Source organism: Scyliorhinus canicula, chromosome 22 (genome assembly GCF_902713615.1).
Source record: "Scyliorhinus canicula chromosome 22, sScyCan1.1, whole genome shotgun sequence".
NCBI lineage: Eukaryota > Metazoa > Chordata > Chondrichthyes > Carcharhiniformes > Scyliorhinidae > Scyliorhinus > Scyliorhinus canicula.
The window spans coordinates 2561175-2574439 of record NC_052167.1 but is presented as its reverse complement, the minus strand read 5'-3'; the positions used below and the strand labels follow the sequence as shown (position 1 = coordinate 2574439).

At 47.8% G+C, this 13265-nt stretch overlaps 1 protein-coding gene across 2 annotated transcripts in view; it reads left to right on the top strand.

Moving 5' to 3' along the window:
* si:dkey-192p21.6 (uncharacterized protein LOC565246 homolog) overlaps positions 1–13265 on the top strand; it is a 237319-nt gene that overhangs the window by 185295 nt on the left and 38759 nt on the right. For both annotated transcript variants that reach the window (XM_038783222.1, XM_038783221.1), the window contains exons 12-14: positions 15–136; positions 6510–6636; positions 7303–7389. In XM_038783222.1, the coding sequence (XP_038639150.1) occupies positions 15–136; positions 6510–6636; positions 7303–7389 (336 nt within the window). The remainder of the gene's footprint in view (positions 1–14; positions 137–6509; positions 6637–7302; positions 7390–13265) is intronic.

Genomic DNA, 13265 nt, shown 5'->3' with positions numbered 1-13265 from the left:
GATTTTGCCCTCAGGACAGTTTTTGGGCTCCCGTCAGGGATATTCTGATCTACTGGCCCGAGTGGATATTTATCATTTTGCTGGAAACATTATGGCTGTGCCTCACCTTTCTCCTACCTGTTCCAGGCTGCCCCAGGTAAGTCCTTTGGAATAAACAGCTTTGCTTTTGCATGTAGAAGATACAAAAGCTATTGAAGCAGCAATACCAAACTAACTTTAAGTGTTAAACACAAAAGTGCCAAATGCCCACTATAAGGGGCAAAATCCACCAGCACCATGATGTATAAGGATTCAGAGGAACACTGTCATGATTTTGCCATTAATTAATTTTATTATCACAATTCCGAGGCCGAAGAGACAGTGGGGGGGGGGGGGGGGGGGGGGGGGGGGGGGGGGGGGGGGGGGGGGAGTGGATTCTCCGCCTCGTGCCACGATTGGGCGGAGAATTAGGCGTCTGGCCAAAATCGAGGTCCCTGCCCGGCGCTGAGTAGGGAGCCATGTTCCAGTCCCTCGCTGGTGACCAGCACGAGGTTTGGGTCCTGCACCGGCGGCAATATGCAAAACCAGCATTTGCGTGCATATAAATGTGATGAGCAGGTTGGACGTGGTCTGCTCCACCCTCCCATGATACTCCGTTCCTCTCAAGTGGGGGTCTCGTGGGTGCAAATTACAGCCAGTGGACTAGTCCACATTTGGCCTAAGAACATGTGAAAGGGTGGGTTATGGATGGGGATGGGAAGAAAGGGCACAAAACGGTCAAGGGGACGAAGGGGCATAAGAAGAGGTATAATATTAGTGGACGTTAGAGATAGGATGGGACGGCGCAATCCAAAAAATGGGCAAGAATTTGAAATTCAGTTAAAGGACTTCCTCTTAGGTGCGTATGACTCGATTCTGTGAGAGGCCAGTCCTGAATTGAGGCAGTCATCAAGAAATGGCTGTCGTCTGCTGAATAATAGAGATTGGTTAGTAATGAGGTGCCTAATCAAACAGAGGCTGCCCTGAATGATTTACACCGCCAGGCGATCCAACTGCCTCAAGGTCTTAACAGCATCGTTCCTACCCGTGAGCTTAGGGAGTTTTGGATGATCAGGCCTCACAAGGCCTCACTCAGCTTGCTGTGGGAACACTGTTTATTTATCGAGCTGTTCTTTATGATTTATTGCCTCATGTTGCAGACTTTGCTAAGGGATATTAGATAATCATATTGTGTCACAGACAATAGTTTGGGCGCAATGAGAGAGCATCCATCTCCTGGGCCGCTCAGCCCAGAGCTGTGCCACTTTTAATCTGGAACTTTCTCTATGATTTTTTCTCTCTCTCCTTTTCAATATTAAACCCCCCCCCCCCCCCCCCCCCCCCCCCCCCCCCCCCCCCCCGGAGCTACAGAACGCATTTTGCAAAGGGGGTGAAAATTGAAAAATACATTCTCAGCGTTGGACATTTATCTAAACAAAAAAACAAATACATCCAATGTTATTGCTGTTATGTTTTCCACATCATCTCTTTCAGACTGACCCTTTGGCTAAGTTTGATTTTGTGTTTAGAGTATCTCCTCCCCCCCCCCCCCCCCCCCCCCCCCCCCTCCCACACACACTTCTCCAAATCCGTCTCCATTCTCCCCTCCACCCTCCTCCCCTCCCCTATGCACCCCAACACCAGCCCACTGACAAGTAGCAAGGCAGTAATCACACACACGCATTTACATAAATCCTGCAACCCCCTAGCTACTTTGCAGGGTTCTGGAGAAAAAGCTGCAATGTGGGATTGATGCGCGATCAATGAACACAGAAACGAAGGAGTAGTCCGAATCGAAGGCTTTAATCTACAAGAAGTGTGCCCCGCAGCAGTAGTACAGAAAGAACGATGGCTGCTGGGAAACACGGGTTCTTATACTCTGCCTCGTAGGCGGAGCTACCTTCCTCTCGACCAATGACAAGACAACACTTGGGCCAATGGGCAGCGAGCCTTCTACACCAATAGCAGCTCACACTCCCAGGTACCGTAGTACCTCTAGTCATTCTACCACAGGGATTAAATTCAATAGCCCTTTCAAAGAGCTGACACCGGCATGATGGACTGAATGGCCTGTTCTGGAAGGTTCTCTGATTCTCTATAAAGGGCGCGATCCAATAGCCACGCTGCACGTGAAAAGCTCAGTGTGGCTGTTAGACGCCGGGAGAACCCGCTCACCACGCCTCGTGAGATCTAATGCGATATCGCGAGATGTCGCAATGTGGGGCTTGGGAGGGGGTCAGGGGTCGCGTCAGGAGCTTCGGAGATCGAGACGTCATTTTAAAATGGCGTCCTGATCTCTCGCTATACTGACGAGTTCAGGCGAGCTGAGCTCCTCGGTGTAGAAAACCAGGGCTATGTGCAGCCTCGGCCGTGTGGTCCCAGCTCAGGCCCCTTCTTTAATGTGTGTGATGTTTTATAGCCTTGTGTTTCTCGACACTGCGAGCGCCGTGAGACACGTGGCTAAACACGCTCATTGTCGGATTTTATTAATAATAGTAACAATCTTTATTGTCACTACACCTCTCCGCCTCTCTATCTCACTTCCCTGGTTTACAATGCTCCTTAAAACTTACTTCCTGAGCCAAACCTTTTGGTCATCTAAGCTGTATAAATACAAGCTGCTGTCACTTCCACTACTCCATTGAACATTTCCTAGCCAGTGCTGGACAAGGTTTGATGTAAGCCATCACGATAACTTCAATTTAGAAATGAACATTGAGCAGAAGGTTCGTTGAGGTATTTGAAGCTTATGTTAGGAAGGTAGATTTTGATAATGTTTTTCCTGCAATACCAACTCACCAAGGCTCCTTTGAGAGCACCTTTCAAACCCATGACCGCTACCATCTCGAAGGACAAGGGCAGCAGTCACAGGGGAACACCACCACTTGCAAGTTCCCCTCCAAGCCACACTCACCATCCTGACTTGGAAATATCTCGCCGCTCCTTCACTGTCGCTGGGTCAAAACCCTGGAACTCCCTCCCTAACAGCGCTGTGGGTGTACCTACATCTGCAGTGGTTCAAGAAGGCAGCACCTCAAGCGCAAATCTGGTGCTCTTGATTAACAAGGGGATTTCTTGATTAATAAAGGGATCAGGGGTTGTGGGGAGAAGGCAGGGGATTGGGGATGGGCAACATATCAGCCATGATCAAATGGTGGAGCAGATCCAATGGGCCGAATGGCCTCATTCTGCTGCTATATCCCATGGTCTTATCTCACCACCACATTCTCAAGGGCAATTAAGGATGAGCAATACATGCTGGCCTAGCTAGCGTTGCCCACATCCATGAATTAATTTTAAAATAAAAATGAGTTTAGATGCAGAAGACCCTTCAGCCCAAATTTTCTCATGTTTCTGGAGTACTAGCCCTACAGGGTTACATGGAGTTGACCAGGCAGATAAAGCTCACTGAAAAACCTGACTACGTGAAGGGATGTTGCGCAGGCTCCTGTCTCCACCTCATCCTCCAGTGTTAAATATTGATTCGCTCTGCTGCTTTGTATTTGGTTTGAATCACTTTGCCCTCTTAGCTCTGCTTCAATGATTGGTCCCTAATGCCATGAAATCCTTCCAGGAGTCTAGCCAGCTGGATGGTAACCAAGCAGTGAACCCTGTGGAGATGTAATGATATTGAAATAATTTATACACTTTGATGTTTGCTCACTGAGATTTCTTTATTACTGTTGCACCAAAGTATTGTCAGAGAAAAATGATTCCCCAACAATACTGAGGTTTTGCTTCGAAATCCCACACTTCTTTGTTGAAGGCGTTTTGTTTTATTCTCAGCAATTCTTTGTGGTTTTATTTGACATAAAGTCTTTGCGGCACGGAAGGAGGACATTTGGCCCTTTGACTCCATACTGGCTCTGTAGAGGAATCCAGTCAGCCCCATTCTATTTGCCGTGGCTCGGACATTTATTTTTGCCTCAATTTAATTTTGACATCATTGCGCACAATTCTGGTCGCCACACTACCAGAAGGATGTGGAGGCTTTGGAGAGGATACAGAGGAGGTTTACCAGGATGTTGCCTGGTATGGAGGGTGTTAGCTATGCGGAGAGGCTGAATAGAGTCAGACTGTATTCATTAGAAAGACAAAGGTTAGGGCAGCACGGTGGCTCAGTGGTTAGTGCTGCTGCCTCACGGCGCCGAGGTCCCAGGTTCGATCCCGGCTCTGGGTCACTGTCCGTGTGGAGTTTGCACATTCTCCCCGTGTCTGCGTGGGTTTCGCCCCCACAGCCCAAAGATGTGCAGGGCAGGTGAATTGGCCACGCTAAATTGCCCCTTAATTAGAAAAAGTGAATTGGATAATCTAAATTTGATAAAAAAGAAAGACAAAGGTTGAGGCATGACCTGACAAGATTATGAGGGGCATGGACAGAGTGGATGGGCAGACACTCTTTCCCAGGGTGGAGGGGTCAGTCATCAGGGGGCATAGGTTTAAGGTCCGTGGGGCAAAGCTTAGAGGAGATGTGCGAGGCAGGTTTTTTGTACAGAGGGTGGTGAGTGCTTGGTACACGCTGCCAGGGGAGGTTGCGGAAGCAGATACATTAACAGCGTTCAAAAGGCAGCTTGACAAACATAAGAACATAAGAACTAGGAGCAGGAGTAGGCCATCTGGCCTCTTGAGCCTGCTCCGCCATTCAATGAGATCATGGCTGATCTTTTGTGGATTCAGCTCCACTTTCTGGCCCGAACACCATAACCCTTAATCCCTTTATTCTTCAAAAAACTATCTATCTTTACCTTAAAAACATGTAATGAAGGAGCCTCAACTGCTTCACTGGGCAAGGAATTCCATAGATTCACAACCCTTTGGGTGAAGAAGTTCCTCCTAAATTCAGTCCTAAATCTACTTCCCCTTATTTTGAGGCTATGTCCCCTAGTTCTGCTTTCACCCGCCAGTGGAAACAACCTGCCCGCATCTATCCTATCTATTCCCTTCATAATTTTAAATGTTTCTATAAGATCACCCCTCATCCTTCTAAATTCCAACGAGTACAGTCCCAGTCTACTCAACCTCTCCTCATAATCCAACCCCTTCAGCTCTGGGATTAACCTAGTGAATCTCCTCTGCACACCCTCCAGCGCCAGTACGTCCTTTCTCAAGTAAGGAGACCAAAACTGAACACAATACTCCAGGTGTGGCCTCACTAACACCTTATACAATTGCGACATAACCTCCCTAGTCTTAAACTCCATCCCTCTAGCAATGAAGGACAAATTCCATTTGCCTTCCTAATCACCTGTTGCACCTGTAAACCAACTTTCTGTGACTCATGCACTAGCACACCCAAGTCTCTCTGCACAGCGGCATGCTTTGATATTTTATTGTTTAAATAATAATCCCGTTTGCTGTTATTCCTACCAAAATGGATAACCTCACATTTGTCAACATTGTATTCCATCTGCCAGACCCTAGCCCATTCACTTAACCTATCCAAATCCCTCTGCAGACTTCCAGTATCCTCTGCACTTTTCGCTTTACCACTTATCTTAGTGTCATCTGCAAACTTGGACACATTGCCCTTGGTCCCCAACTCCAAATCATCTATGTAAATTGTGAACAATTGTTGGCCCATATGAATATGAATAGGATGGGTATAAAGTGATACGGCACAAGGAAGTGCTGAGGGTTTTGGCAAAGGTTGATATTGTGACTGGTACAGGCTTGGAGGGCCGAAGGGCCTGTTCTTGTACTGTATTGTTCTTTGTCTCCACCCTCACCCTTGCAGGAAACGGGATCCATATCATTACCCCTCGATGTATAAAATGTTCTTCTTCGCACCCTTCCTGTATCACGTTGAAAACCTTAAATCTGTGCCCCCTAGTCCTTAGCTGTAACCTCATGGGAAGAGATTTTCTTTGTCCACCTTATCTAAACTTGTCACACGTCCATCACATTTCCCTTCAACCTTCTTTGCCCCAAGCAGAACATCTCCAACTTAACCTTGTAGCTAAGATCCCTCAACCCTGGAACCAACCTGGTAAATTTCGTCTGCACCCTCCCTAGGATCTTCCCATCCTTCCGAAAGTGTGGTGACCAGAACTGGACCTCTAGTTGCAGCTTAGTTGTTATCCATACACACTGGACAATAGGGGATATCTCGCCCGTTAGTACAGTTCTTAACCCCAAGGCTGTGCTGCAAATGTATCCAATTCTAGAAAGTTAATCCTCCTCCACTGTTACACCATTCGAGTTTTATCAGAAGGTGACAAAGTTTACATGGGCAATGTTCACACAAATGTGGACATAGGGTTTTGTAATGGAAACTATTAACAGGTAGTTTATGTAGGTGCAAGATTTTTGGATATAGTCTAACTTCAGAGTCTGTATGTGACAGTTGCTTCTATTGGCCCTTGTGACCAGTCTAAAGAGCAGGTATCAGCTGTTGGTGGAGATCTTAGAACTGGGTGGCACCGGATCATTTTACATTGGCAGATGGATTGAGAACTCAGCCCTGGCTGATGATGCTTTGGTTGACCTTTCAGAGGTTATCTTGGAGCCGGAGGAATAGGGGATGATGGGAAATTCCCAAACTGCACTGGAGGAGCGGCAGGCTACATTGACAAATGGCTGCTGGGAGCTAATCACATCTACGGCTACCCCACGTGCAAGGTAATACCTTTGTGCGCGGAACTGGGCTAAATTCACCTCAAATAGAAACAGAACATTCTGGAAATGTGGGATGGGCTGCGAGAGACAATCTTCCGGGAATCCAAAAAGAGAGAGACTGGGCAATGTCTTGCCCAAGCAATCCTGTGAGAAGTTGGATAGTAAAGGTCGATGGTGTATTTCGTTACTCTTATTCACAAACACCCACTTAATACAATTCCTCCATTTTTCTTATGCTTTTTTGCCACCTTTTTACAAAATATGTGGTCTGGTTTTCCAAACCATTTCACGCCAATGACGCAAGGCCGAAGATTACTTTTAAAAAATAATTTTAGAGTACCCAATTAATTTTTCCAATTAAGGGGCAATTTAGCGTGGCCAATCCACCTACCCTGCACATCTTTGGGTTGTGGGGGCGAAGCCCACGCAGACACGGGGAGAATGTGCAAACTCCACACGGACAGTGACCCAGGGCCGGGATCGAACCTGGGACCTCGGCACCGTGAGGCAGCAGTGTTAACCACTGCACCACCGTGCTGCCCAAGCTGAAGATCACTTGACGGTGGAAGCTCGTCATAACCAGGGTCAGCGGGTTGACAAGAGTAGCTCCCTGGGCATTTCTGGGGGGTGTCAATTTCCATTCATTCTTGTTTTTACCTCTTATTTCAGGAACTGTACCACACCACCGAGCCTTTCGATCCCGAGGGAGTGCTGGGGACCATCAATTCCGTTTTGATGGCGTTTATAGGATTGCAGGTAAGAATGTGGGGCAAATCCTCGCCCGAGCACAATGGAGCTCGCCCGCATATTCCACTTCAAGTATCCCTTGTTCGAAAGTTCTCATTTGAGGGAAGACAGAGCTCACTTCAGATCACTTACTGTCGATATGAATTGTACTGGATGTCCAGCCAGTTGGATATTGGGCTTTCACATGAGGGCAAGATGCATGTCCGGGGCTCAACTGAGGCCGGCGTCCTCAGTCCAGCCCCTCGTAACCATGGGCAGAATTTTCTTATGGCTTGGGGGTGGGGAGAGGGGGTGCTGCCCGAGGTGCTGCAAAGACTCAGCGATGCCATCAGGAGAGGTGAGGGCAGGCTGGATAACGTGAGGGCCCCTTCAGAAGGTCACTTAAACCAATCAGCCGCCGGGTGGCACAGAACTTGAAGATTGCTGAAAAGGGAGACACATTGGCAAAGTTTTCCACCTTGCACTTATCAGGACAAATGCAAGGATGCTAAATTTCACATGCTCACGAGAAAATCAGCTAACCCGTGCTTACAAAGCCAAAGCAAAGCCTCTGCAGTTGGATGCGATTACGCGATTGGGAAGCACTTGGTGAACAATCCTGAGTGCATTAAAAGCTACACAAACAGCCAATTTGAGCTAATTAGTTGAGCTTGTAACATGGATCATCTATACTTGCTGGAAGTGATATACATTTCTAAGCAGGAACCTATTCTTGACATACAAATGGAATACGTTCAAGCCTTGGACCTTTTCTTGAATTTATTGGGGAGACAATAGTTCCCTGTTGCTTTCTCTATGGCACTGTCTCGGCCAATCAGAGTTGACTTTCCAACCAAGCACCACAGTTTTCTCCTGTAGTATAAATTGTTGTGACTGTTTGAAATTTGGCATTCTTGTATTTGTCCTGGTGAGTGCAAGATGAAAAGCTTCAGCGACATGTCTCTCTTTTCAGCAGCATTAAAACAATTAAGGGCAGCAGGCCCTTCCAATCAGAGGGAAACCCCACTCCAAACCAATTGACTCACAGATGGATAATCGTAGATTCATAGAACCCCTACAGTGCAGGAGGAGGCCATTCGGCCCATCGAGTCTGCACTGACCCTTCAAATGAGCACTCTACCCATGTCCACCAGCCTGCCCTAACCCCGTAACCCCATAACCTAACCTGCACCGGGAGGGAACCCACGTACACACACGGGGAGAACATGCAGACTCTGCACAGACAGTGACCCAGGGGGGAATCAAACCTGGGACCCTGTCGCTGTGAGGCAACGGTGCTAACCACTGTGCTACTGTGCTGCCCCAGCACGTTTGTGGGGACCAGTACTGAACGGCGCCCGGCTGGGGGTCTCCTTGGCGAGGCCGATAGATGCCGAGTGGCCGATCGTTCTGGCATCAGCAGGGCAAAGAGGCTTCTTCAACTCGGTTCGCCATGTGAGTCTGGGTCCCGCCCGCAGAACACAACGTCTTGCCAGATCTAACCAGATCTAACTAGGCCTCTCCTGGTATCTACCAGCCACGTCCCACTCTGATTCCAGCGGGACACGGCAGATTGATCGCGCCTTGTGTTTTATATTCCCCCTTCAGGTAAATCAATCATTCAGTGTTTGCCCTAGCAAGCTCCTTCAGAATCTTGAATGTTTCCATTAACTCATCTCTCATAAAACCCAGAGAATAGGTCCAATTTACTCAACCTCTTAACATCGGGAAACCCCTCACCCCAAGGGTTTATCAATGAACCTTCACTGTACCACCTCCAATGCAAGTGCATCTTTCCTTAAATATGGAGATCAAGGCCACACAGTATCGCAGGTGTGGTCTCACCAAAGCTTTTTACAATTGCAGCAGGACTTAACCTTTTCAACCTTGTGATTAAATCATGTCATGGCCTTGTGCTTCCTTATCTCTGTAAACACCACCAATCCTAAAGATAGCCCAGGCCAGCTATCGGTTCCTCTGGCTCTGACCTAGATTGTATCCACCCGCTTTCCCATCGTCCTAACATTGGCAACGTGCCTTTAGCTGTCTAAGCTCCATGCTCTGGGAATCTCTATCGGCCTCTCTATCTCCACCCGCATCTTCAAGCACACCTTTTAACTAACATGCCCTTCTTAATTTCTCATCCTTTGGTTTGCCATCAAGTTAGTCGAGTAGGCCTCTGTGAGGGGGCCCTGCAGTATTTTTAGCAGGAAAGGCGCTATATAAATGCACACATTGTTGTTCCTCTTATCCATGCAATCTCATATTTTATAAACTACAGTGAGGATTTTCCAGGTTTGAAAAGTTTTCTCCAGTTTTCCTCATTCCTCATCCATTTTTATTTGGGATCACTTTTCTTGGCGTAGCGCGGTGGCACAGTGGTTAGCACCACTGCCTCAACGCGCCAGGGACCCGGGTACAATTCTGACCTCGGTTAACTGTCTCTGTGGAGTTTGCACGTTCTCCCTGTGTCTGCGTGGGTTTCCTCCGGGTGCTCCGGTTTCCTCCCACAGTCCCAAGATGTGCAGGTGAGGTGGATTGGACAGGCTAAATTGCCCTTAGTGTCCAAAAAGGTTAGGTGTGGTTACTGGGTTACAGGGACAGGGTGGAGGTGCGGGGCTTAAGTGGGGTGCCCTTTCTAAGGGCCGGTGCAGACTCGATGGGCCGAACGGCCTCCTTCTGCACTGTAAAATCTATGTTCTTGTTCTAACAGGGGTCAGGTGGAACGGCACTTGGCAGGGTCTCCCAAGCGATTGGTGGCCCCCGAGTAGTGCCTGGGCAGTGCTGATACTACCCTTGGCAGTGTCACCCACCACCCTGGCAGTGCCACCCTGGGCACACTGGGTGCCAGGTTGGCACTGCCAGGGTGCCAGGCTAATAGTGTCAAGGTGCCAAACTGGTATTATGCCCGCACTAGGGTTCGGTCCTGCGAGTGCCCTGCCACCATGTGGTAGGGTGCCGGGGGGGGGGGGGGGGGGGGGGGGGGGGAAACAACAGGTAGGTTGGGGCATTGGGGGTACGGAGGTTACGTTGGGGATCGAGTGTATTACTTCAAAATAAAGGAGGAATGAAGCACAAATGGACAAGTCATCAAAATCAAATAGAAAACAAATATCAGGAAGAACATATTTACTGAAAGAGTCAGGAATAGTTGGCATAAACTACAGGCTGAGTAATAGCGATCAAAACATTAAAGATGTTTAAGATGCAAGTTGGGTGATATTATGGAAGAGTTTGTATACTGGAGCATTAAGTGCAGAGTAAAGTACGGCCAAGATACATTTTGATGGCCATAATGGTCTGCAGTCCTATTTGTGGGAGTGAGAGTCAGCATTTTAAAATGTTTTTAACAAAGTGAACACAGGTTGTGTCCAACTGCAGATTCAATGTTCTCTCTCTCTCTCTCTCTCTTTCTCTCGCACCATGCACATGATGAAGTGACTGTGTTAGGAGCATCCATTTGGAGGAAAATGAATGAGGTGCTGCTACAAATGCCTTTCAGCTGTTCCCTCTCCTTCCCACAAGACAAAAAATTAAAGGAGATCTCCCTTCTACCGATTTTCCACACAGAGAAAATGCATTAAAGGCAGGGAGATCCAGTGCTCACTGGTGTCTCTAAAGCAGCCAATGTCTTTGTCGTTATGCTTTAATATATCGATCAGAGGCAATCTGGAAGCAGCAATGCCTTACAGAACCTTTCCTCGAGTGACGGCATGTAGGAGTCAAGTAGCAGACCTGACATTTAATTCCATGATGCCACTGCAAAGCAGATTTATGGAAAATTCTCCCCTGCTGCATTTGGAGCGGGAGCGTTTTGAGTATTTGACGATCGGTCCCAGTTAGCTGCCATGATATATTCACAGCGGGCCCAAAATGCTTTGTCAAAGGAACGGGTCGTTCCTTTTTAGTTCCTGGGGTCCCGGAGCCATATTGGCGATGCTGCTTTAAGAATGCTTTGGGGTTGTGCGCACAGCCTATCTCGACTCATAGTATGGATTTATTCACGTGAGGTGTTGCTGTTAATGCCTTGTGGACCGGAACCCCAAGGACCCTTTGCTCTGGCATGCCTCCCATCCAAAGTAGCTGTACAGGCAAGTTTGATGCATCCGGAAGTGACTTTCGCCAAGATGTTAGGCACTTCCTGAGCAAGCAAGGTGTCAGAAACATGCATACAGCTAATCGAAAACAGAAATTCTTGTTACACAGCTGAGGTTGCTGTGCCTTAAGCCCAGTGAGGAAATTCAACAGAACCATGTCCTAATAACTGTGGCGATCTAAAACCACGTTCCAGGGGTGTATTTTGTCGAAGCCTCGGGAGAGGCAGCCATGTTGCAGTTGCTTGCAAATCAAAAGACGTTCAACCAAAAGGCTACATAGAACCTTTAATGAAAGAATCAAATTTGGCTGTGATCTGTAACAGATCCACACAGCTAATGTGTCCAACCTAACCTAACCTAAATGGTTAGGTGAATGGACATTAACTGGAGTTCCACATGGAACTCCACATCCACTGGTGCATCAACTGGGATGGCCAAAATATTTTGGGATATATCACTAAATCATTGCTCTCACCGTCCTGGTCCGAAGATGTGAAGGGTAGGTGGATTGACCATGCTAAATTGCCCGTTAGGGTCAAAAGATGCGCAGGTTTGGAGGGATTACAGGGATAGGGCGGGGGAGTGGTCCATGTTAGGGTGCCCTTTCAGAGATACAGACTCGATGGGCCGAATGACCTCTTTCTGCATTGCAAGGATTCTATGATTCCAAGATAGATATTGGCGGATTTTCATAATCTCTGCTGGTGCGTGAAAATTCTGGCTCTTTGATGTAAAACCAATACATTTCATGTGGTAGCATGCGTTAATGTCAGCTTTCAAGGGTAAACCATGTGCTGTGTGGAGTTTGCACTTTCTCCCCGTGGCTGCGTGGGTCTCACCCCCACAACCCAAAGATGTGCAGGGTAGATGGATTGGCCATGCTAAATTGCCCCTTAATTGGAAAAATTAAAATAAAAGATTAGACCATGTGCTGATCTGCAAATGCCCAATTGAAATACCAAACACCGAGTCACTGTACTCTTATAGTGAACACAGTAAGACGTCTTACAACACCAGGTTAAAGTCCAACAGGTTTGTTTGGAATCACTAGCTTTCGGAGCGTGGAATAAAATAAATGAATGAAATAAATGGGAAAAAAAATTAAATGAATAAAATAAATGAATAAAACCCCCCCCGAACTTGTAAAACAAAATGCTGCGACTGTTTAAAAAAAAACACGGCCGCACTGCGCATGCATGCCCGTTCATAGGCGCATAATTTTGCGCATGCACGCCAATGATCGGGCACGCATGTGCAGTGCGGCCGCTTTTTTTTTTCATGTTTGTGGCCATTTTGAAGGCCGCTTGCAGCCGGCGTTAACAGCTGGCTGTTGCGCGCAGATTTGCACGATTGGGACCACCGCGATGGATGGCTTCGCGACCCTCCCAACACTCGCCCGCAACTCACCCGCGGGTCGCGCCCCCGAGTTTGACAATGCCTACATTAAGGCCCTTAAGTGACCCTCAATTTTTAGGGTGGCAGAAGCAGGTGTGAGTGGGTGGGTAACAGAGCAAAAAAACTTTTCTCTATCGCTGCCGGGAAGGGTTGGGGGGGGGGGTTGGTGCATATCAATCTGAAGGCCCCTTCTGATTAACCAACAGTTTTCACAGGCGGGACATCCTTCCTTGGGTGGACAGAAGTCCGCTCACTGTCAATCAACGGGACGCACCAACTCTCAGGATGGCGAGCGCTGAGTACTCCCCATCCTTAAAGTCCTTCCCCTGGTGTCTTGACCAATATTCATCACTCAATTAGCATCACGAAAACAGATTATCTGGCCATCATCACATTGTTGCCTGTGGACCTAAC